Here is a 25,488-nt window from a genome sequence, read left to right on the forward strand (position 1 = left end):
ACTCTGGTTAAAAACATACATATGTCCAACATAATTTATAGGAATAGATTCCAGAATGTGAACGCCATTTCTCCACTCTCTTGGCTGAATGCAGTCTCTACATAAATACATTTCCAGCTTTTCTTCTCCGTAGCATGTGTGGTCCTCCCCAAATAACTTTTCCAATTGAAAATTTACATTGAGCAAACATTTAAGAATGCATAAAGTCATTGTTAAGGTTATGAACTGTGATTGTACATTTGCTCCGTGTGCTTAAGTATATTGTGATTACCATTACTTTACAGTTATTGATTTTTGACTTTTCTGTGGGTTTTTTAGGACATGTGTTTCCTTCACCAGCTGCAGTGATAAAATGTCATTTCTGGGACTTAGAAACCCTTTATCCCTTTCTGTTTACTATAGGGTATTTTTACATGGCGTCTTTAAGACACTGAGACGCTCGCCAAGATTTCCCAGGCAAAGCCGCTTTAAGAAAATAGCGGTGCTTGTATTCCTGAAGCTACTTCACCAGAGGTCTTGTGACAAGTCTAGACAATGAGTAGCTCTCTAGCGGAAGCCGCCCGAAGAATGGACCACTTTTTTACCCTTAAGTGACATAATATAGAAAAGGGGGAAGGAAAATCCAGCACTGAAAGAGAGCCTCTCAAAAAGAGAATAAAATAAAAAAATATTTTATTGAAGCATTATTAAAATCCAGCTGTCATAAAATAAAGACAGGAATCCTATCATCCTACGCATTTTGGACCCTATAAATAAAACCCATATTTGTATAGTCCGAAACGCGTAATATGACATGTTTCCTTTTTATAATGATATTTGGATTTTAATAATGCTTCAATTATTTATTTTTTTTCTCTTTTTTTTTTTGTGAGACTCTCCTTCAGTGCTGGATTTTCCTTCCACTTTTTTTTAGTTTCAGCACTTTCTTCCAGGTACACTGACCCGGAATCTTCCTTGCATTATTTTCATTGTCAGCACCACCATGGCATCACGGTAGACTGGAATGTGCTATTTCCAACATAGTATAGAACATGCACAGCAGTGTCGTTTTGACATTGCTGTGTGTTATGTTCATTTTGCAGGTCACTTTTGTACCCCTCTTTTAGAAGGATTCCGCCCAGAATCCGCATGAAAAAGACGACGTGTGCACATAAGGTTTTATGTAAAACTAATATATGCACTTTATTTTGGTCTATGAAACCAAAGTTTATGCGTTTTAGGTTTGCATGTGCTTCATTCCTGTTTTATTAACCTTTGAATGGGGGGAGAATAGGATCTAATTTGAAGGCTATTTTCTCTTTTTCATTTTTTTCCTCGGGGACCCGTCGTTTATGGCTACATCCTTAGTGCCAAGATTAATGCTAACCTTGGGAACGATTACAAACTGCTGATCAATATTCCTCAGGGGGCAGCAGGGAGGATCGGTGTGCTGCCAAGTCATTCAAGTAATTAGATAATTATCTCTGATGCTTGCTTGAGCTTTAAAATAAATACATGCATAAATAATAAGGAGCACCTGGGAAATAAGAAGAAAAACGGCACTCGATGTGAATCATGTGCTCCTAAGTACAGATATAAAACAACAATAGAAAAATAAAACATCTGGCCAATTACACGTTAGAGTCGTATATCTTCATCATTGCTATAAATACTGTAAGCTAGGTATCTATCAAGGAAAATCATTTTCCAGCTCTGGAGAAAATGGAGCATTTTATTACTGGTATGTGCAGTCCAAATGTAGACTGAAGCGGTAGGGCTTAAAGACGCTCATTTTCTTCTGCTTTTAATATTCCCTTTAACCACAGGCTTTTTGGAGGTTGATCTGCTCACCATATAGCTTAGAGACACCATGGGAAACAATCCTCCAAGAGTAAAATGGCCACCAAAGTTAATCTACAGATGGACGATATTATTATTTTTAACAATTCACAAAATGGAAAGCAAATGATCTACAGCGGAATCCTCTAAACCCCATCAGAATTTGGTGCCACCGCCCTTTAGGCCGGAGTCACACTTGCGAGTGACTCAAGTGTAATATGCAGGAGTCTCACATTTCATCACTCGACCCGGCCTGCTGCTCTCAGGGCAGGAGCATCTCAGCTGCATATAAATACATGCAGCCGACTCGCTCCTATCCGGAGAGTGCGGCCGTGCCGGGTGATGCTATTCAACACTCGCGCGTATTACACGAGAGTCACTTGCAAGTGTCACTCCGGCCTTACCTTCAAAATTCTTCCAGGTACACTTACCCACCATATTTGTAGGAACTCGGCAGGCAGGTTGTTCCAAACATCTTGGAGAACCAACCAAGTATCTTCTATAGATATAGGCTTTTACAAATCCTTCTGTGTCTTCATGTAATTTTAAACAGACAGATGATGTTGAGATCAGGGCTCCATGAGCCATATAATCACTTCCAGGACTCCCTGTTCTTCTTTACACAGACTCCTACATGATGGCTAAATATCTGCCTCTATTTCTCTAACATATGCATGGTACCTCCTCCATGCTTTGCTGTTGCCTGCAGACACATGTTATTAACCACTCCCCAGCCCTTGATGAACAACCTGTTTTTATTTACGCCAAATATTTCACATTCTGACCCTTTAGTCTGGAGCACCTCCTGCCATTTTTCTGCACTACAATTCCTATGTTTTGGAGCATAATTGAGTTGCTTTGCCTTGTTTCCATGTCAAAAGTATGTTTTTAGCCTAGAATTATTTCTGTCCAGACTTCTATGAACTGCAAATGGGTGCGAAAAGGTCCTACTGGTTGATTGCAGTTCTGAGCAGATGCCAGTGCTGGATATCTCGTAAGATTTCAAAGGGAAATAGGCATAATGTGTCTTTCATTTGATGCACTAATTTTTCATGGTCTATTTACTGTGTCTACGGTCCTAAACATTGTCCAGGGAAGTACAACGTCATGATTATTTATCATTGAGTACTATTGGAAGGGCAACCGATTGCCTCCAAATTTACTCTGAAGCAGGACAGCAACCCCCAAAATACAGCCATATATTTAGCATCAAGAAGAAAGAGTCCTGGACATGATGATATACCCACAGGGAGCCCTGATCTCAACATCATGAAGTGTGTTGGATTGCATGAAGAGACAGAAGGATTTGCACAAGTCTACATTCATAGATCTGTGGTTAGTTCTCCAAGATGTTTGGAACAACTTCCCTGCCAAGTTCCTTCAAAAACTGTGTGCAAGTGTACGTAGGGAAATTGATGCTGTTGTAAAGACAAGGAGTGTTTACACCAAATATTGATTTGATTTTGATTTCATTTGTTCATTCACTTTGCATTTTGTTAGATGATAAAAAAATTAAGTTTTAACATTTCTATAATTGGATCCATTCTTATTTTGCAGCATTTTTCCACAACTACCTAATACGTTTTCCTTATACTGTTCATTATATCACTTGGATGCTGCCTCTTCTACTCATTTTCTCCTCTACAGACTCCATCACTAATTTTCAGCTGTCTTAGAGCTGGGGTTGGAGAATATCTACGATGTGTCTCATACACAGAAATGTCAGCTATTCCTACTTTATAATCTGTCTACATTACGTGTTTAGAAACTGCAGAATGTTCAGTAATATTAACACCCCCCACCCATCATTAACATAACTGCGTAGCCCTTTAAGAGATAAGTCAGTTGATTTCTTTGTTAGCCCAAAATGTTGCTTGAGCAATGAGAAATCATATTTTGAAGTTCAGTTTGGAAGTGCATTGGGGCGTGATAATGCACTTAAAGCTCCATAGCCTCCACTGTATTCTTAAACTAGCAGCACCCTCCCTTGGCTGATTGACAGGTCGCTGGCCGTGTACTGGAGCAAACAACCTGGTCGTCAGGCAGGAGAGGGTGCTGCCACTATAGGAATAAAGAGGAGGCTAAGAATCTGTAAGTATATTCTCACACCTCAATGCACTTTCCAAATTGAGCTACAAAAGACAAATTATTGCTGCTGAACCCAACTTGGGGATCATAAAGGGATAGACTGGCTTATCTTGGAAAGGGTTACATAGTCATTAATGGGAAAACTTGAAGGGTGGATAACATTTCCAACAAGTTCTCTTAAGGCTATGTGTGCACGTTGCGTATTTGCATGCAGTTACGCTGCGATCTGCTCCGCAGCGTAACTGCCTGCGTCCCTAGCATAATCTATAAAGACCTGCGTACGTGGCGTCTTAGAGCGCAGCGCTTCAGCTGCTGCCCGAAGCGCGCGTTCTAAGAAGTGACATGTCACTTATTCCGTGCGCTCTGCATGCATCCCCCGCTCTGTCTATGGGAGGGGCTGCACTCAGAGCGCATGGATTCTGCTTCTTTTTTTTTTTTCATTCCAGACTCTTTCTGCAGCAATTTGAAGCGCACATGTGCTGTTTAAATCGCTGCAGAAATTTTTTCAGGGACAGAACGCTACGTGCGCACATAGCCTTAAACAGTATAGAGGAGTGTAAGTGTGAATCAAGCTCTGGGTGAAATTCCACACTAGAAAACAGCACCATTTCTGTATGTCCCTTTTTTTTTTATTCTCTCTCGATTTGTGTTTCTCTCTCTCACATGACACTTCTTTATACATGTTGTTAGTAATAAATAAAATATTCCTTACCTTCCTTCGCCCACACCACTGTGCACCAGAGTATACACTGAAAGCTGTCAATCAGTGGTGGAGGCAGCATTATAGAGAGCTCGTGATTATGGAGAACTATATGGTAGCAGTTTATCTAGTCCTCTAGTGATAATCTATTTCTGATAAAACAGTGATTTTATCAAAGCTGCAGCAAGAACCCCAGTAAGTGATTCATGGCTGGAATCAGGGTCTCTGCTTCCTAATGTTGAGACACATACTTTGACAGATTCCCTCTAAAGCGGGCTTTACACTCTGCGATATCGGTACCGATATCGCTAGCGTGGGTACCCGCCCCCATCTGTTGTTCGACATGGACAAATCGCTGCCCATGCCGCACAACATCGCCCAGACCTGTCACACTTACTTACCTGCCCGGCGACGTCGCTGTGACCGGCAAACCGCCTCCTTTCTAAGGGGGCGGTTCGTTCAGCGTCACAGCGACGTCACAGCAGCTCATCTCCGCCCAATAGAAGCGGAGCGGCGGAGATGAGCGGGACGTAACATCCCGCCCACCTCCTTCCTTCGCATAGCGGTCGGGATGCAGGTAAGGAGAGCTTCCTCGTTCCTGCGGTGTCACACGGAACGATGTGTGCTGCTGCAGGAACGAGGAACAACTTCGTTACTGCTGCAGTAACGATATTTGAGAATGGACCCCCATGTCACCGATGAGCGATTTTTGCACGTTTTTGCGGCGATGCAAAATCGCTCATAGGTGTCACACGCAACGGCAATGCTAATGCGGCCGGATGTGCGTCACAAATTTCGTGACCCCAACGAGTTCGCATTAGCGATATCGTAGCGTGTAAAGCTCCCTTAAGGCCTCCTTCACACTACCATCCATGTGTGTTCCACATGTGCTGTTTGTGTGACATCGGGATAGCACACGGACATCATGAACTTGTATACTAACCTGTCTCCAGAGCACTGCTGTCTCTGGCGCTGCTTTTACTTTCGGGTCCGCGGTCAGTGTAGTGAATATACATGAGCATAATGAGTGGGACCCGGAAGCATTAGCAGCGCCGAAGGCAGGTAAGTATAACAATTATTTATTTTTTTTTTTAAGGAACAGGTGTTTTCTCTGGTACGTGTCACATAGATCACATCAGTATGCGGTCTGAGTGACACCGATGCTGCCGGCAGAAAACTGATATGTCACCATGTGGAGCACACGGACACACGGTCCTTGTGAAAACACGGACGTATGTGCAGACCCATTGAACTTATTGCGTCTACGTGTGTCCATGTCTTCAGTACGTGTGAAAACTGACGTCACACATCCCGGAGACATGGATGTGTGCAGGAGGCCTAAGAGTCTGGCACTATTGTATGAAGCCATCCGTAATTCCCATCACTGAGAGCTGAGGATCTTCACTCTGAAGTCTGTGCTATTTCTGTCTATTCTTGTTTTGTTCACCAAAGAGTTTCCAAAGAGCTAAATATGTCCCTATTTTGTTATGCAAATTACCTCTTTCAGAAAATGTGTGGTAATTTGTTTACTTCTTTCCTCTGGTACTGGGTTTATACGAAAAAGATACTGTGTTTGGCTGAATGTGCATATACAACATTAGTTACATATGCTTTATATACACCCTCACCACTTCACACTTCCTGACATCTAACACTAGAGGCAATGTCCTAGGACGGCTTTTGTTTGTTTCATCACATACTCTGTTGCTCAGACGTCTACATACATCTGGTCAGTATTTGGTAGCATTGTCTTTAAGCCCCAAATGGGATGTCCCTAAGAGGTTAATCACCAACCCCATGTTACAGATTTGACACTTTAACTCCTTCACCCCCTGGGCGATTTTCCGGTTTTCCTTTTTTTTTGAGGTTTTTTTACTCCCCTTCTTCTGAGAGCCGTAACTTTTTTATTTTTCCGTTAATCTTGCCATATGAGTGCTTGTCTTTTGCGGGACGAGCTGTACTTTTAAAAGAAGCCATAAGTTTTACTATAAAATGTACTGGAAATCAGCAAAAAAAATTTCAAGTGCGGAAAAAATGGGATCGCACAATAGTTTTTGGGATATTTTATTCACAGTGTTCACTATATGGTAAACCTGATGTGACGGTGTGATGTCCCAGGTCGGTACGAGTTTATAGACACCAAACATGTGGGGATAAAAATATTAACAAGCTTGTCCAAAAAAAAGGGGAGTATTTTTGCGCCATTTTCCGAAAATGATAGCGGTCTCATTTTTTTGGGTTCTCATTTTTTTGGGATCTATGGCTCAATGACTGCTTATGTTTTGCGTCTCGAGCTGACTTTTTTAATAGTACCATTTTTGCCCAGATGCTACGTTTTGATCGCCTGTTATTGCATCTTGTGTAAAATTTGCAGCAACCAACAAATATACCTTTGGCGTTTGGAATTTTTTTGCCGCTACGCCATTTACTGATCGGATTAATTGATTTTATATTTTGACAGATCGGGCGTTTCTGCACGTGGTGATATCAAATGTGTATTTTTTTTAACTCTTTAATTTTCAATGGGCAATGGGAGTGATTTTAACTTTTTAGGGTTTTTTTTTATTTTATTTTTATTTTTTAAAACTTTTTTTCAACTTTTTGTTTAGTTATTTTATTTTTTTTTATTTTACTAGTCCCCCTAGGGGCTATAATGATCAGCAGTCTGATTGCTCTTCCATTTCTCCAGATCACAGGTACACAGCTGAAATCTGGAGAAAAGCTGCTTTAGGCTGGAAACACATCTATGCGAGTAAAATCGGTCCGACTGGGCTGAAAAATACTCGGCTGATTTTAGTTCACGTTAGGTGCGAGTGCAACGCAAGTGCGATGCTTTTTGCTCGCGTGTGTGTTGCGTTTGCGATGCTAGTTTCATGCAACATCTTAATTATATAAAAGCTATTACACATGTGTCATTTAATTTACCTTTGGGAATGTGATGTCACATTCATCTGTTGAATATTTAATGAGCGAAGTTACTGCCACACTCGCAAATGTGAACGCTGGTGCGCGTGTGTGATGCTACTTTTAATCCCCTTCCATAGGAAATCATTGATAAAAATGGTTCAAGAAACTCGCAAAAAAGCAGCATGCTGCGATTTTTTTCTCAGTCCGATTTGGACTGAGAAAAAAATCGCAGATGAGAGCTGAATCATTCACTAACATGTGTCCCATTCCAATGCGAGATTTTCTCGCATTGCTCTACTGCGAGAAACTCGCAAGTGAGAAGCAGCCCTTACTCTCACACACTGCCCTCTGCCGGCAGTGAGAGAAAGTGAGTTATTATAGCTACAAGAGTCATCACATGACCCTGTGCTACCATGGCAACCACCAGAAGTCACGTGATCCCATCACGTGACTTCCGATGGGGTTGGGTAAGTTATGCTTATGGCAGCGCGCTGATGCATCTCGCTGTCAGAATTTGACAGCGAGATGTAAGGGGTTAACACTAGAACTACTGAGGTAGTCATTTTGACTACTTTGCACCATGTATTTCTATATTGGTGTCACGAGTCCAGTAGTTCTAGTGTTAATAGGCGAGGGTGGAATGCGATTCCACTCGCACCTGGCACGCACACATGTCAACTGTTGAAATCAGCTGACATTTCTGCGGATTGCTGTGGACTGCCCACGGCAGGCGGCGGGGATTAACCTCACACGATCCATGACGTACCCAGTACGTCATGTGTCATGAAGAGGTTAAGGTATTAACTCTAAAATGGTTCTAAATTTCCCAGTGGTTCTGAGAATTGTTTTTACGTGACACATTGTACAATATTAGCGACAAATTTATGTTGCTGATCAATAAGGTTTTTTTTGTGAAAATATCTCAAATTTGATAAAAATGTAGACAAATTAGGAATTTTGAAACTTTAATTTCACCTTTCTTTGTCGCTCCATTGGGAGACCCAGACAATTGGGTGTATAGCTTCTGCCGCCGGAGGCCACACAAAGTATTACACTTTAAAAAGTGTAACCCCTCCCCTCTGCCTATACACCCTCCCGTACATCACGGGCCCATCAGTTTTTTGCTTTGTGTTGAAGGAGGCACACATGCACGCAAGCTCCACATTTTAGTCAGCAGCAGCTGCTGACTTTATCGGATGGAAGAAAAGAGGGCTCCTAACAGGGCTCCCGGCATGCTCCCTTCTCACCCCACTCACGTCAGCGGTGAGGGCTGGAGCATACTAGGTATCCTCCTCCCCCCTCACTGAGCACCGTGGGGCACCAGATTCCCGCACTTTCTGAGGCACGCCCACGGCTCCCTCCTCCTCTGAGAACGCTGGCAGCCATTGCTATCTGCACTTCTGCCGGTGGAGAACTTCAGACCGAGCTCCACAGCTCTGGGAGGCCCAGGCAGGGAATCTGGTGGACACACAACCGCTGAGGGCGGTCGGTAAGCCGCACCGGTTACCTGGTGCTGGCCCCCCCGGGTGCCGAAGAGTATATATAGATATACTATATACTGTATACTTTTGCTTCCACCTACCCTCATTGTGTGCAATGCTCGGCCCCTGTGACACTCACTCAGCCGGAGCCTCAGCCACGGGTGGGACCCCCGGCCCAGGTAGAACCACCGGCTACCACTGTCCAGGTGGCAGGGACAGAGTTTGCAGTGTTGGCTGAGAAACTTTCTGAGTCACTTTCACAATCCATGGCTCAGTCTATGGATAGATCGTCTGCTAAGATACTAGAAGCTTTGCAGTCCAGACCTGTAACACAGGCCCCGGGCACTGTTGATTCATTGCCCCCAGGCCCCCTTCGGTCGGAGCAGCAAAGTGCTCCTGGGGTGACTCCTAGGTCCCACGGTGAGGACTCCGACACGGACCGCAGTCCCAGACCGGCTAAGCGGGCTCGCTGGGAGCTTCCCTCGACTTTTTCACACTGCTCAGGGTCTCAGCATGAGGACTCTCTGGAGGATGAAGCGGAGGTGGCAGATCAGGGCTCTGATCCTGACGCTGCTCTCAATCTTGATACACCTGAAGTGGACGCCATAGTAAATGACCTTATAGCGTCCATCAACCAGGTGCTAGAACTTTCTCCTCCAGCTCCACCGATTGAGGAGTCAGCTTCTCAGCAGGAGAAATTCCAATTTAGGTTTCCCAAACGTACACGGAGTGCGTTTTTCGATCACTCCAACTTCAGAGATACCGTCCAGAAACACTGAGCATTTCCGGACAAGCGCTTTACTAAGCGCCTTAATGACACACGTTACCCCTTCCCCACTGACGTAGTTAAGGGTTGGGCTCAGTGTCCCAAAGTGGATCCTCCGGTCTCTAGACTGGCGGCTAGATCCATAGTAGCAGTGGCAGATGGTTCATCGCTCAAGGATGCCACTGACAGGCAAATAGAGCTCCTGATGAAATCCATCTATGAAGCCATAGGCGCGTCTTTTGCTTTGGCATTCGCAGCCGTATGGGCACTCCAAGCTATCTCAGCTTGTCTGTCTGAGATTAATGCAGTCACACGTGCCTCTACTCCGCAGGTTGTGTCTTTAACCTCTCAGGCGTCGGCTTTTTCGTCCTACGCCATGAACGCCGTCCTGGACTCTGCGGGCCGTACAGCGGTAGCATCCGCCAATTCAGTGGCAGTTCGCAGGGCCATGTGGCTACGCGAATGGAAGGCAGACTCTGCTTCCAAGAAGTTCTTAACCGGTTTGCCATTTTCTGGCGACCGTCTGTTTGGCGAGCAATTGGATGAAATTATTAAACAATCCAAGGGAAAGGACTCGTCATTACCCCAGTCCAAACCAAACAGACCTCAGCAACGGAGGATACAACCGAGGTTTCGGTCCTTTCGGCCCTCAGCCACGTCTCAATTCTCCACGTCCAACAGGCCACAGAAGGGCCAGAGGAACTCTGCTTCATGGAGGTCTAAGTCACGTCCTAAAAAGACCGCCAGAGGAACCGCCCCCAAGGCGGCCTCATGACTTTCGGCCTCCCCAGACCGCATCCTCGGTCGGTGGCAGGCTCTCCCGCTTTTGCGACGCCTGGTTGCCACATGTCCAAGACCGATGGGTGAGAGACATTCTGTCTCGGTTACAGGATAGAGCTCAGCTCTCGTCCTCCGACTCGTTTCTTCAGAACATCTCCGCCCCCAGAGCGAGCCGATGCCCTTTTTCAGGCGGTGAACACTCTGAAGGCAGAAGGAGTGGTGATCCCTGTTCCCCTTCAAGAATGTGGTCGCGGTTTTTACTCCAACTTGTTTGTGGTGCCAAAAAAGGACGGATCATTCCGTCCCGTTCTGGACCTCAAACTGCTCAACAGACACGTGAAAACCAGACTGTTCCGGATGGAATCTCTCCGCTCCGTCATCGCCTCGATGTCCCAAGGAGACTTCCTAGCATCAATCGACATCAGGGATGCTTATCTCCACGTGCCGATTGCACCAGAGCATCAACGCTTCCTGCGTTTCGCCATCGGAGACGAACACCTTCAGTTCGTGGCACTGCCTTTCGGCCTGGCGACAGCCCCACGGGTCTTCACCAAGGTCATGGCAGCAGTGGTGGCAGTCCTACACTCTCAGGGACACTCGGTGATCCCTTACTTAGACGATCTTCTAGTCAAAGCACCCTCCCGGGTGGCATGCCAACACAGCCTGAACACTGCTCTGGAGACTCTCCAGAGGTTCGGGTGGATCATCAATTTCCCAAAGTCAAATTTGACACCGACCCAATCGCTCACTTACCTCGGAATGGAGTTTCATACTCTCTCAGCGATAGTGAAGCTCCCGCTGGACAAACAGCGTTCACTACAGACAGGGGTGCCATCTCTCCTTCGAGCCCAGTCTCACCCCTTGAGGCGGCTCATGCACTTCCTAGGGAAGATGGTGGCAGCAATGGAGGCAGTTCCATTTGCGCAGTTTCATCTGCGTCCACTCCAATGGGACATTCTCCGCAAATGGGACAGGAGGTCGACGTCCCTCGACAGGAACGTCTCTCTTTCTCGGGCAACCAAAGCCTCTCTTCAGTGGTGGCTTCTTCCCACTTCCCTGTCGAAAGGGAAATCCTTCCTGCCCCCATCCTGGGCTGTGGTCACGACGGACGCGAGTCTGTCAGGGTGGGGAGCGGTCTTCCTCCACCACAGGGCTCAGGGAACCTGGACTCAGACAGAGTCCTCTCTTCAGATCAATGTTCTGGAGATAAGGGCAGTGTATCTAGCCTTAAAGGCGTTCCAGCTGTGGCTGGAAGGCAGGCAGATCCGAATTCAGTCGGACAACGCCACGGCGGTGGCGTACATCAACCACCAAGGCGGCACACGCAGTCGTCAAGCCTTCCAAGAAGTTCGGCGGATTCTGCTGTGGGTGGAAGCCACAGCGTCCACCATCTCCGCAGTTCACATCCCGGGCGTAGAAAACTGGGAAGCAGACTTTCTCAGTCGCCAGGGCATGGACGCAGGGGAATGGTCTCTTCACCCGGACGTGTTTCAAGAGATCTGTTGCCGCTGGGGAATGCCAGACGTCGACCTAATGGCGTCCCGGCACAACAACAAGGTCCCGGCATTCATGGCACGGTCTCAAGATCACAGAGCTCTGGCGCCAGACGCATTAGTGCAGGATTGGTCACAGTTTCGTCTGCCCTATGTATTTCCCCCTCTGGCACTGCTGCCCAGAGTGTTACGCAAGATCAGGTCCGACTGCCGCCGCGCCATCCTCATCGCCCCAGACTGGCCGAGGAGGTCGTGGTACCCGGATCTGTGGCATCTCACGGTGGGTCAACCATGGGCACTACCAGACCGACCAGACTTGCTGTCTCAAGGGCCTTTTTTCCATCTGAGTTCTGCGGCCCTCAACCTGACTGTGTGGCCATTGAGTCCTGGATCCTAGCGTCTTCAGGGTTATCTCAAGAGGTCATTGCCACTATGAGACAGGCCAGGAAACCAACGTCCGCCAAGATCTACCACAGGACGTGGAGGATCTTCTTATCCTGGTGCTCTGATCAGGGTTTTACTCCCTGGCCGTTTGCCTTGCCCACTTTTCTGTCTTTCCTTCAATCCGGATTAGACAAGGGTTTGTCTCTCGGCTCTCTCAAGGGACAGGTATCGGCGCTTTCCGTGTTTTTTCAAAAGCGTCTAGCCAGGCTTCCGCAGGTACGCACGTTCCTGCAGGGGGTTTGCCACATAGTACCACCTTACAAGCATCCGCTAGAACCCTGGGATCTTAACAGGGTGCTAACGGCTCTTCAGAAACCACCTTTCGAGCCGATGAGGGATGTTTCTCTTTCACGCCTTTCGCAGAAGGTGGTCTTCCTAGTGGCAGTCACATCACTTCGGAGAGTGTCTGAGCTAGCAGCGCTGTCATGCAAAGCCCCCTTCCTGGTGTTTCACCAGGATAAGGTGGTTCTGCGTCCGGTCCCGGAGTTTCTCCCGAAGGTGGTATCCCCTTTTCATCTTAATCAGGATATCTCCTTACCTTCTTTTTGTCCCAATCCAGTTCACCAATGTGAAAAGGATTTGCACTTGTTAGATCTCGTGAGAGCACTCCGACTCTACATTTCTCGTACGGCGCCCCTGTGCCGTTCTGATGCGCTCTTTGTCCTTGTCGCTGGCCAGCGTAAGGGGTCGCAGGCTTCCAAGTCCACCTTGGCTCGGTGGATCAAGGAACCGATTCTTGAGGCCTACCGTTCTTCTGGGCTTCCGGTTCCTTCGGGGCTGAAAGCCCATTCTACCAGAGCCGTGGGTGCGTCCTGGGCATTGCGGCACCAGGCTACGGCTCAGCAGGTGTGTCAGGCGGCTACCTGGTCGAGTCTGCACACTTTCACGAAACACTATCAGGTGCATGCCTATGCTTCGGCAGATGCCAGCCTAGGTAGGCGAGTCCTTCAGGCGGCAGTTGCCCACCTGTAGGAGGGGGCCGTTTTACGGCTCTTTTTATCGAGGTATTCTTTTACCCACCCAGGGACTGCTTTTGGACGTCCCAATTGTCTGGGTCTCCCAATGGAGCGACAAAGAAGGGAATTTTGTTTACTTACCGTAAATTCCTTTTCTTCTAGCTCCTATTGGGAGACCCAGCACCCGCCCCTGTTCCCTTCGGGCTGTTGTTCTTTTGTGTACACATGTTGTTCATGTTGAATTGTTCTTTGGTTCATGGTTTAGTTCTCCGAACATCCTTCGGATTGAGTTTACCTTAGACCAATTTATAAGTTTCCTCCTTCCTGCTTTGGCACCAAAACTGATGGGCCCGTGATGCACGGGAGGGTGTATAGGCAGAGGGGAGGGGTTACACTTTTTAAAGTGTAATACTTTGTGTGGCCTCCGGAGGCAGAAGCTATACACCCAATTGTCTGGGTCTCCCAATAGGAGCTAGAAGAAAAGGAATTTACGGTAAGTAAACAAAATTCCCTTCTTTAAACCAGATAGTCATGACACAAAATAGTCAAAAAATAACATTTCCTATATGTCTACTTTAGCACGAATTGTCAAACATACTTTCATTTCGTTAGGATGTTAGAAGGGGTAACATTTAGCAGCAATTTTTTTGCCCAAAAAAAATTTCAAGGAAATTTACAAATAAATTGTCTTTAGACCTGTTCAGTTTTGAAGAAACTTTTGAGGCGCCTGTATATCAGAAGACCCCTAGAACTTGATAGCATTTTTAAAGCTGCACCCCTAAAAGAATTTTAAACTGCTGTTAGGAAATGTGTTATTCCTTCAGGTGCTATGAGAGTTAAGGCAAATTGGAATTAAATATTATATTTTTCCACTAAAATATTCCTTTAGCTGCATGTTTTTCATTTTTTCAATAGGAGAGATGGACCCTAAAATGTATCATGCAAATTTTCCTGATTGTGGCAATAGTTAATATGAGGTCAAAACCCAATGTTTGGGCTTGTCAGGGGTCGGAAATGAAGGCGTTCTATATGATTTTTGGATTATAAATTTGTCTCAAAAAGATTGTGGATGTTGTTGTGTTGCATTGCAGAGCCACTGACACACCAACGGCAGAAATTCCCTCCCAAGTGATCGCATTTTGGAAACTAGACTCCTCATCTTCATCTAGGGGTGTGCTGGTCATTTGTAAGGTGATCATGAAACTTTGTATCCTTGAGTCAGGAGACCCACGACCAGTCTGTGTTGCATTTCAGCCTGTGCAAGGATGGCCATGTGTCTCCTGTGCCAAGCCTAACAGCCTTCTAGAAAACTTTGAAGCTGTCTCACTCTAGTTGGGAGAGCTGCAGCCAGTCTTTTGCATTGTGGTCTGTGCATAGACTGGCCGTGGGTATCCTATGCCTAGTGTGACAGTCTCCAAGAAATATATGAAGCTGTCACTCTCTGGTCAGGATAGCAGTGGCCAGTCTGTTGTATTGCGGTCTGTGCGCAGACTGGCCACTGCTCTCCTGTTCCGAGCGTGAGAGCGTCATATATTTCTATGAGACTGTCACGCTGAGGTTGGCAGAGCAGCGGCTAGTCTGTTGTATTGCGGTCTGTGTGCACACTGACCACCGTTCTCTTGTTCTGAGCATGAGAGCTTCATATATTTCTATGAGACTGTCACGCTAAGGTTGGGAGAGCAGCGGCTAGTCTGTTGTATTGCGGTCTGTGTGCACACTGACCACCGGTCTCTTGTTCTGAGCATGAGAGCTTCATATATTTCTATGAGACTGTCACGCTAAGGTTGGGAGATCAGCGGCTAGTCTGTTGTATTGCGGTCTGTGTGCACACTGGCCACCGGTCTCCTGTTCTGAGCGTGCCAGTCTCCTAGGAGTATATGAAGCTGTCACGCTCTGGTCAGGAGAGCCGCTGCATTGCGGTCTGTGCACGGACCGTGTGGCACGGACGTCTGAAAGGGCCCTTATACATCATACTGCAGATGTTTTTTGGAGAAAGCAGACATGTTTTCTACTTGTAGACGGCCTCTTTCAATTGCTATTTGAGGTTATACTCATGTAGAGGTTTCTTCATGCAACAGAAAGGTTGTATGCTGGACCTTCTTTCAATCATCAATGTACATTAGATGGCCTTCTTACCTTTTCTTCTGGTAGGTTCCCTTTAAGTCTCTGCTACTGCTTATTTTCATTTATACTAGGATCTTCTATTTTCTTGGGGGAAAGGAGAAGGTAAATGCTGCAAATTAGTTTTCCTTCCGAAAATAACTTCAAGGGAAATATTCCTGCTGTGAGCCATCGTAAACTTTGGATTGAGTTACCCGTAAAGGAAGGACTCCTTTTCATTCAGATGTTTTGAAAGTTTTCTTTCGGCTGTATAATAAAACGCAGCTATATCTTATTTCTGGCAGGGAAAACATGAAAGTACAGTGACTGGCTGGATCAATACAACCAAACCTGTTTTGTGTGTATTTTGGCCTTTTGTGTTTTCTCTGAACATGTGCTGAAAAATTTAACATTGTTACAGTGATTGGATTTGGGCACATACAGGATTTAGTGTTTTCAATTTGTTGACACGTTTTTATGTATGTAAGATGGATTATGTGCTTAGCCCCATCCTGAGTATGGTAAAGCAGTATCCCACATACTAGGCCTTCGCTTTTTATGAAGATCAGCTATGTAGAAATAATAAAACCTCTGTGCCTTTTATATTACATTTAGAGGTCCATCACATGGTACATTACTTATCTTAGTTTTCTGTACTTCTACAGTATCCTTAACTGAACTGTATAAATTCACCTAAAAAGTTAAGTTTTAGTTTAAATGGGTCAGTGGGCACAGCCTTCCACTTCTCCGATCAATGACTATCCTGGTCATACCCCACTCTAAAAAATACAGGGTCAGCACTACCTATAGATTAAATGAATCCGCGGGTTCCACTGCAATGTGGCTCGAGTACAAATGTGTACAGTGGAACCTTGGATAAGAGTAACTTGGTTTGAGAGTGTTTTGCAAGACAAGCAAAGATTTGTACAAATTTGTAACTTGATTTAAGAGCAATGCTTTGCAAGAAGAGCAAATACTCACTGTGCACAGCTCCGGATCTGTCCTTTCACCATGCTCTGATCCGCTCTGGAGGTAACTTTCTTTACATATGTACTGTATACAGTATACAACTGCACAGTACAACAGAGAGAGGGGGGAGCCAGCACTGCCTGAGAATGGTGTGCAAAAAAAAATAGTTTTTTAGTGTAAATTCACAATTATTCCAACTGTACTATAATGCAAATTGAGATTTTTAGCAAATGATCGATCAATAATTTGAGCCGCCCCTGCCAACGTCAAGGACCCCCCTATAGAGATTTGCCTTGACGTTGGCAGGGGCGGCTCAAATAATTGATCAATTATTTGCAAAAATCTCAATTTGCATTATAGTACAGTTGGAATAATTGTGAATTTACACTAAAAAACTATTTTTTTGCATGCCATTCTCAGGCAGTGCTGGCTCCCCCCTCTCTCCGCTGCACAGTACAGTATATACTATATAGCATGTCTATCAATTTGCATTTGTGGATATAGTTTTATACTTTCTTTCTGATAACCAGTACAGCACATTGCTTGTACTGTAATCTAATTGCCTGGGCAGTATTCCTACCCCACATTTGGCTTAGTTCTGCCCTTAGTTTTTTGTGTATTATAGTAGAATAAAGATTGTCATATTTATGCATAATTTTTTTCTCTCTATAGTACCTTGTTTTATATGTTTTTACTGTGCAGTATTTTGTATTAGTGTTCAGTAATAATTTATATGTATACCGTACATTATTTTGTATTACTGTAATAAGTTTATGTAAATACAGTAAATATTTTTGGGTTGTGGAATGAATTGTCTGCATTTCAATTATTTCCTATGGGAAAATTTGCTTTGATATAAGAGTAACTTGGTTTAAGAGCAGACTGCCGAAACCAATTATACTCGTAATCCAAGGTTCCACTGTATATAAAAACGCTGTGTAATAGAGGGTCTGTAGACATAAGGTCTATAAACATGGCACATTTTGATCAAAGCATGGGAGTCTATCTGCCAGCAATATGGCACCTCTCCTAGATGTGACCCTGCCTGTATCCAGGTTATTAATGAACTACAGAAGAATAGGATGCAGCTATATGGTCACACCCGGACCGAACTAACCTTTATCACGTATATAGTATAGATCATAAGTGTTAATGGCTTCAATAACAATTAAAATGGATTCTGTCATGCAAAAAAAATGTGATTAATGTGCAGATATGGGGTTCGTCTGCAGGCTAGTAGCATTCTAAAACTGCCTAGCCGCTGTACTCCAAGCCTGGACATCTTGAGGAAATTAACTTTATACCTCCTGGCAGCCTCTATTTTTTTGTCATAGAGGCTGGGGTGACTGCAGTGATCTACAGCTGTAACCACACCCTGACTGACAGCCTGCTCAGCACTCATGCACTGCAAAGCCGCCTGTCAGGCAGTGCCTGGGGACTGGTTACAGCTGCCGCTCACTGTGTACTGAGCAGTAACTGAAGATGCGCCTCTATGACTGAAAGCTGGAGACTGCCAGGAGGAATAGTTTTTCCTCCCGGTAGCCAGTCTTTCAGTGCAGCGGCCGGGCAGCTTTAGAATGCTTTTACCCTGCAGAGTAACCTAATCTGCAGGTTAGTAGCATTTTTTTTTTACCTGACAGGTTCCCTTTTAATATATGGCATAGTTTTAAATATTTAACTATTGTCTATTATATAATTGTTTTCTAATTAATTTCTGTAATATAAATTCTTAATCAGAGACATTGAAAATCTTGTAAACCACCTGCTTTACCCATTAATAACATGGCAATTTTTCGTTTTTATTTATTTTTTACACCCACCTTTTTTTCTGAGAGCGATACTTTTTTTTTATTTGTATGTCATTATAGCCATATGTAGGCTTTTATTGTGCAAGATGAGTTGTAGTTTTGAATAGCACCATTCATTTTACAATAGAATGTGCAGGAAAACGGGGAAAAAACCCAAGTGCCATAACATTGCTAAAAGAAAAAAAAACAAAAAGCACCACTCCAGTGTTAGTTTTTTCATTTCACGGTTGGTATTGCTAAATTCCTATCCATAGTAATATACTTACCAGCCTCCACTTTCTGATCTTTCCAGCGCCGCTCTGGATTTCTTCTGCCATCTTGTGACTGCAGACCAGAAGTCACAGTTAACAGTCACAAGCTCTTTGGAAGTCTATGACAGCCTCGTTCTTGCATTCATAGACTTACATTGAGCAGTGACCTCTGGCTGTGGAGCTATGCAGCTGGTAACAAACAGCAGAAGTCGACTGGAGTGACACCGGGTACAGGAGAAGATGGCGAGTGGTCAGAAAGCTTACAGTAGTCACACCACTCCAGTGGTGAATTAAAAAAAAACAAACAACTCTGAAGGGATGATTTAAGGTATTCATTGTTTGGTAAAATGACTTATGAACATGATTCTCCAGGTCCGTATGATGACAGTAATATCAAATTTGTATACATTTATTTTTCTTTAAGTGGTGAACAAAAATTCTTATTGCTATTTTTTGAGACTTGTAAAGTTTTAACTTTTTGCTCAATGGAGCCGAGAGAACATAATTGTGCGGTGAGCCGGTGTTTTTATTGGTACAATTTTTGGGTAGATGTTTTGATCTCCTTCTAATGTATTTTTTGGGGAAGTTATTGAGATTTAAAAAAAAAAACAAAAAAAAAAACCAGACCACAATTCTGGTGTTTCATTTTATTTCTCATTGTGTTTCATGATCTAGTTAAATATTTTTTTATATTTTGATTAGTCTAGACCTTTACATTTACAGCAATGCCATGTCAATTAAAAAAAAAAAATCACTACTTTATTTATTTTTAATGATAAACTTTTCACTTTATTTATAAGTTCACTTAAAGGTGGTGTCACACACAGCGACGACGACAACGACGTCGCTGCTACGTCACCATTTTCTATGACGTAGCAGCGACGCCCTGTCGCTGTGTGTGACATCCAGCAACGAGCTGGCCCCTGCTGTGAGGTCGCCGCTCGTTGCTGAATGTGCAGCTTCATTTTCTGGTCGTCGCTCTCCCGCTGTGACGCACACATCGCTGTGTGTGACAGCGAGAGAGCGACGAAATGAAGCGAGCAGGGAGCAGGAGCCGGCGTCTGGCAGCTGCGGAAAGCTGTAACCAGGGTAAACATCGGGTAACCAAGGGAAGACCTTTCCCTGGTTACCCGATATTTACCTTCGTTACCAGCATCCGCCGCTCTTGCTGCCAGTGCAGGCTCCTGCTCTCTGCACATGTAGCTGCAGTACACATCGGGTAATTAACCCGATGTGTACTGTAGCTAGGAGTGCAGGGAGCCCAGCGCTAAGCAGTATGCGTGGCTCCCTGCTCTCTGCACATGTAGCACAGCGACGCGTGTCGTTATGATCGCTGCTGCGTCTGCTGTGTTTGACAGCTAAGCAGCGATCATAATAGCGACTTACAAGGTCGCTGTTGCGTCACAGAAAATGATGACGTAACAGCGACGTCGTTGTCGCTGTCCCTATGTGTGAACCCAGCTTAAGACTTGATCCTGAGCTCACCAGATTGTTTATACTATACAGCGCAATTACACAGTATTGCAGCACATAGTAAAAATCACAGTCTCCCATGGTTGATTACCATATTAACAATTGAATTTGTGGATCTTTAGTGTCTCTCTTTTCTTTTTTATTATCTGTTGTTAAGCAGTGTTGTTTTTATTTTACAGATGCAGAATCGGATGGCAGTGCTGCTGTGTAACTTAAAACCTGCTAAGATGAGAGGGGTGCTATCTCAAGCCATGGTAATGTGTGCCAGCTCTCCGGAGAAGGTGGAAATATTGGATCCCCCCAGCGGAGCTGTTCCTGGAGATAGAATTACCTTTCAAGGATTCCCAGGTAATCTTTGGCTCATTCTACTAAAGACTTCTTCCTATCTTTGCAAACATTGAAAGACATTATTACATAGCTAGACCTTTTATTCCATTCTTACCCCGTGACACTGCATGGTGCCTTTATTTTTGTAATTTATAGGGGTAAGCCTATGTCCCCATAGTGCTTTTTTCAGCACACAAAAAAGCATGTCTTTGCAAGAAAAAAGCTGCTGAAAAATGTGATTTTTTTTTTTTTTTATTTTTTTTTTTTTTCATGCTTTTGTGCTTTTTTTTCATGATTTTTTTCATATTTTTGTGCTTTTTTTCATGCCTTTTCCACATGCTTTATTTCTTCCTTTTTGTGCTTTTTTTTTGCCATGGCAATCTCAGGGGTTCAGGCATTGCACCCCCGTGATTGTCTCCAGCTGATGTTAGAGCTGGGACTCAGCTCTCACTGCCCGGCAATTTAACCCCCTGAATGCTGCGATCAGTGGGATGTCAGAAGGCAGGGAGCGGGATTTGCTCAGTTGTCAGAGTCAGTTGTCAAACATTGTATTTCTGATATTTAATACGGATATATGATCATGTCCTAAAATGGACACTGTACCCTTGCTCACTTTCCAAGGACCTGATCACCAGGGAGAGGTAAGAGAGTCTTCTGACTGCTGCGATCACACTGTTCGCAGTATTCAGTGGGTTAAATTGCCGGAAGAGGTGTGAAGACCGCTCCGGGCAGTGAGAGCGAAGTCCCGGCTGTAACATGAGCTGGAGACCCAGCGACAAGTCTCAGTGGCGATTGAGTCCCTGGAAAGTGATCACAGGGCCTGATCGCTGCCATAGTAACCTAAGTCATCAGCTTGACAACCCAGGCTTACTGAATTACGGATCGCCTCACAGACCAGACTTCCCTCCAGCAAAGTCCCATGTTAAAGCCCGTGAGGCCTAGGTGCAGGGAACCACGGTGACGTTCACGCCGGTGGATCTGCAGGAAACCCCGTGATCCGCCGGCATGTACGGGCTTCACCTTGTGGCGGCACTTAGGTTACCTGCGGTCACACGTGAACGTCCAGCTGTGACCGTCACTTACCTGCGGCTCACTCCCTGCCTGCAGTTACAGCATTCAGTCATGTTCTATGTTCGCATACTGTTATTTCATATGCAGCAGTGCTGAAATCATTGTGGGACCTCGTGTGGATTACGTCGGACCTTTAGGGGTGTTTTGAGGTTGATAAAGTGGTGAAAGAGGGCATTTCTTTTTCTTTTATTTCAAAGAAATAAAATGTAAGGTCATGCATTTGGGTAGAGGAAATAATAAAATTTATAATTATGTACTTAATTGTAGAATACTGGGTAAAACAAACACAGAAAAAGACTTGGGTGTATGGGTGGATGGTAAACTTAACTTTAGTGGACAGTGTCAGGCAACTGCTGCCAGGGCTAAAAAAATAATGGGATGTATTAAAAGAGGTATAAGTGTTCATTAAAAAAATATAGTTCTACCTCTGTACAAGTCACTAGTGCGACCGCACTTAGAATACTGTGTACAAGTCTGGTCCCCGATATATAAGAAGGACATAGCTGAACTGGAGAGGGTGCAGAGAAGAGCGACCAAGATTATTAGAGGAATGGGTGGGCTGCAATACCAAGACAGGTTATTAACCTTGGGGTTATTTAGTTTGGAAAAACGAAGGCTTAGGGGGGATCTAATCACAATGTATAAATATATGAGGGGACAGTACAGAGACCTTTCCAAAGATCTTTTTACAGCTAGGCCTGCGACTGGAACACGGGGGCATCCGCTACGTCTTGAGGAAAGAAGGTTTAATCATAATCACAGACGAGGATTCTTTACTGTACGAGCAGTGAGACTATGGAACTCTCTGCCGCATGATGTTGTAATGAGTGATTCACTACTAACATTTAAGCAGAGCCTGGATGCCTTTCTTGAAAAATGTAATATTACCAGTTATGTATATTAGATTTTATGACAGGGTGTTGATCCAGGGAACTAGTCTGATTGCCGGATGTGGAGTCAGGAAGGAATTTTTTCCCCATTGGAGCTTGTTTGCCACATTGTTTTTTTTTGGGGGGTTTTTTGCCTTCCTCTGGATCAACATGTTAGGCTACGGGTTGAACTAGATGGACTTAGAGTCTCCCTTCAAACTTAAAAAACTATGATACTATGATGAACTATGATACTATGACATAAAGGATTTTTCCAGTGTTTTTTTCTTTACTTTCACTTACAGATTAATTAATCATCTATCATGTCTCCTTCACGGGATACCCTTTTTTAATTTGTGATTTCTCTTTGAAGGTTATAGATTAAGACTGGCTGTTGGAATCCTTAGATGGGGATTCATAGCCATTAATAAGCTTTTCTCTCGTAACTCAATTCCAAGACAATTTTAAGGAATCAGAGAGGAAGTCAATGCGAGTTGCCATAATTAAACAAGAAGATGCTACAATTCCTTATTGCCATGATATCATCTTTAGGTATAATGGGATTATAACAGGATTTGTATATTATTTACAAGACAAACTCACGGCTTTCCAGTACCTGAATGTCTTTTAATGTCCTAATACAGCTTGGCATTTTTCAATCAGGATATGAAATATTTCTTGTCATTACCCCAGGGGCTGATCTTGGGACTCCCTCTTTCTCTTTTTGCTTTTGCCCTGCTAGAAGCACATGAGTGAGCAGTGGCACTGCATAGTCTGAGGCTGCCTGTCAATGTAATTCTAAGGCTATGTGCCCACGCTGCGGAAAATTTGCGAAATTTGCCTCGATTTTTTTTGTGCAAATTCCGCAGATTTTTCAAAAATCCGCAGTACAGCGAGTCCCCAGCCATTTCTATGGCATTTGGGGAGTGCTGTGCCCATGCTGCGTTTTTTTCCTGCAGCGGGAATAATGCAGATTTCCCTGCGGAAAAATCTGCAGCATGTGAATTATCCCTGAGGATTTTTCCGCAGGGTCCCATACTTACCTGCCTTGATAGAAGACACCGGAGTCACTTCTTCCAGTGCAGAGGAGCGCAGTGGAGCGAGGAGCAGGAGGTGGGCGGGGCCTGCACGAGCTGTGGCCTTGTGACAGCCAGAGCTAATGCAGGCCCGCCCACCTTCTCTGGCAATGTGCAGACACACACAGCCAGAAAGTGAAGTGCTGTGTGATGGAGGGAAGTATGAACGCCCCCATCACTCCAGCACTTGTTCTGTATTGAGGATGCAGTGCCGAAGCCATGGTACTGTATCCTCAATGCAGAATGAGCGCAGCATATCCGCAGACATTCCGCAATAAAACTGCAGCATGTAAACAGACAAAGTTGTGCTGCAGTTTTCTGAGAGCTTCTGCAGATTGTCCTGCGAATATATCCAAAGGACACTTTCCCCGTGGGCACATAGCTAAGAGTACGCTCACACAAGAGTAGGACTCGCACGATTATTGAATTGCGATTCAATTGCATCACCCGGCCCGGCCACACACTCTCCTCACAGGTACATGGTTGCATGTATTTCTATGCAGCTGACACGCTCCTGTCCGAAGAGTGTGCGGCCGGGTGATGCGATCCGATAGTAGTGTGAGTCCTAGGCTCATGTGAGCACACCCTAACAGGCAGATAACCTGCACTGTTAATATAGTGCAGTGTATTTTATTATATAAGTAATAAAAGTATGTTCATGTCCTCTTAGGGGATTGACAGATACTGTAAACAGCCAAATATTATTGAACTGTTTTAAAAGTATATCAAATACATAAAATAAGTACAAAAAACTAAACCTATTTTTGGTCTTTCTGCATTCTACAGTAAACACTCAAAATTGTACAACTGTTCTGGTTAATGGCAAAAAAACAACCCTATTGAAACCTGAGCCAATTTTTTATGTGCATTACAACTCCCAAAAAACATAGTGATCGTAACGTTGTACGCTCCACAATAGAGTCCCATTGAAAAATGTCTCTTCCTGCCAAAAATAATTCCTCATGCACCAATGTCATCCAAAAAGATAAAAAAGTTAGGGCTCTCAGTAGATGGCGTTACAAACAAAAAAAATGAATGGTAAAATAAATGGAAAAGGTTTTTTTTTTTTTTGTTTTTTTTTTTTTATTCGCTATAGAAAGACTTTGTAAAATGTACTCAAAAGTTGTATGTACCCCAGAATGAACTGTTCAACTTCTTATGGCTTCTTATGGCTACTTTGATGAAAAATAAGTTCAGGGCTTTTAGAAAACAACAATTAAAAAATATAAAACATCGCTGTTTCCCATAAACCCAAAATAGTCTGGTCCTTATGGGTTTAATTTAAAAAGCCAGGGAGAATTATTGATTAGGTTTTGTGCACCTTCAGGCCATTACGGAGATCAGATTTATTAAAAGTGATATAATTATTAATTTTCTTAAACTAATAATGCAAAGAACGTATTGAGTTGTTCATAAGACTATTATGGTGCTGTAATACTTTTTATGGAAAAAAATGACGTGAAGAAAAGCAAATGAGGCCTTAGGCTTTGTGCACACTAGAAAAATGATTTTTCTCAAGAAATTTCTTGAGTCTGAAAGATTAGCGCACTTGCATAAAAAAACGCACTGAAAAACGCATGCGTCTTTTCTGCGTTTTTGGTGCGTTTTTTCCGCGGTTTTGTCCAGGGGAACGGGGACGGCTCCACTCAGCGGCGCTGCTGCTGACATAGACGGTAAGAGGAGCGATGCTGCAGGGAGTGAGGTGAGTATGAACGTTTATTTTTTTTTTTTTATGTGCCACAGGATGCGGCCATACACCAGGATGATGGGGGTATATGAGCAGGATAGGGGTTTATTATGAGCAGCATGGGGAGTATATGAGCAGCCTGGGGAGTATATGAGCAGGCTGGGGAGTATATGAGCAGGCTGGGGAGTATATGAGCAGGCTGGGGAGTATATGAGCAGGCTGGGGAGTATATGAGCAGGCTGGGGAGTATATGAGCAGGCTGGGGAGTATATGAGCAGGCTGGGGAGTATATGAGCAGGCTGGGGAGTATATGAGCAGGCTGGGGAGTATATGAGCAGGCTGGGGAGTATATGAGCAGGCTGGGGAGTATATGAGCAGGCTGGGGAGTATATGAGCAGGCTGGGGAGTATATGAGCAGGCTGGG

General features: G+C 44.3%; 1 protein-coding gene across 4 annotated transcripts in view; it reads left to right on the forward strand.

Annotated features, from left to right (window-relative positions):
• AIMP1 (aminoacyl tRNA synthetase complex interacting multifunctional protein 1) overlaps positions 1–25,488 on the forward strand; it is a 136,250-nt gene that overhangs the window by 102,197 nt on the left and 8,565 nt on the right. For all 4 annotated transcript variants that reach the window (XM_075350488.1, XM_075350466.1, XM_075350497.1 and 1 more), the window contains one exon: positions 20,214–20,382. In XM_075350488.1, the coding sequence (XP_075206603.1) occupies positions 20,214–20,382 (169 nt within the window). The remainder of the gene's footprint in view (positions 1–20,213; positions 20,383–25,488) is intronic.

The sequence above is a fragment of the Anomaloglossus baeobatrachus genome, chromosome 1 (genome assembly GCF_048569485.1).
Source record: "Anomaloglossus baeobatrachus isolate aAnoBae1 chromosome 1, aAnoBae1.hap1, whole genome shotgun sequence".
Classification (NCBI taxonomy): Eukaryota; Metazoa; Chordata; class Amphibia; order Anura; family Aromobatidae; genus Anomaloglossus; species Anomaloglossus baeobatrachus.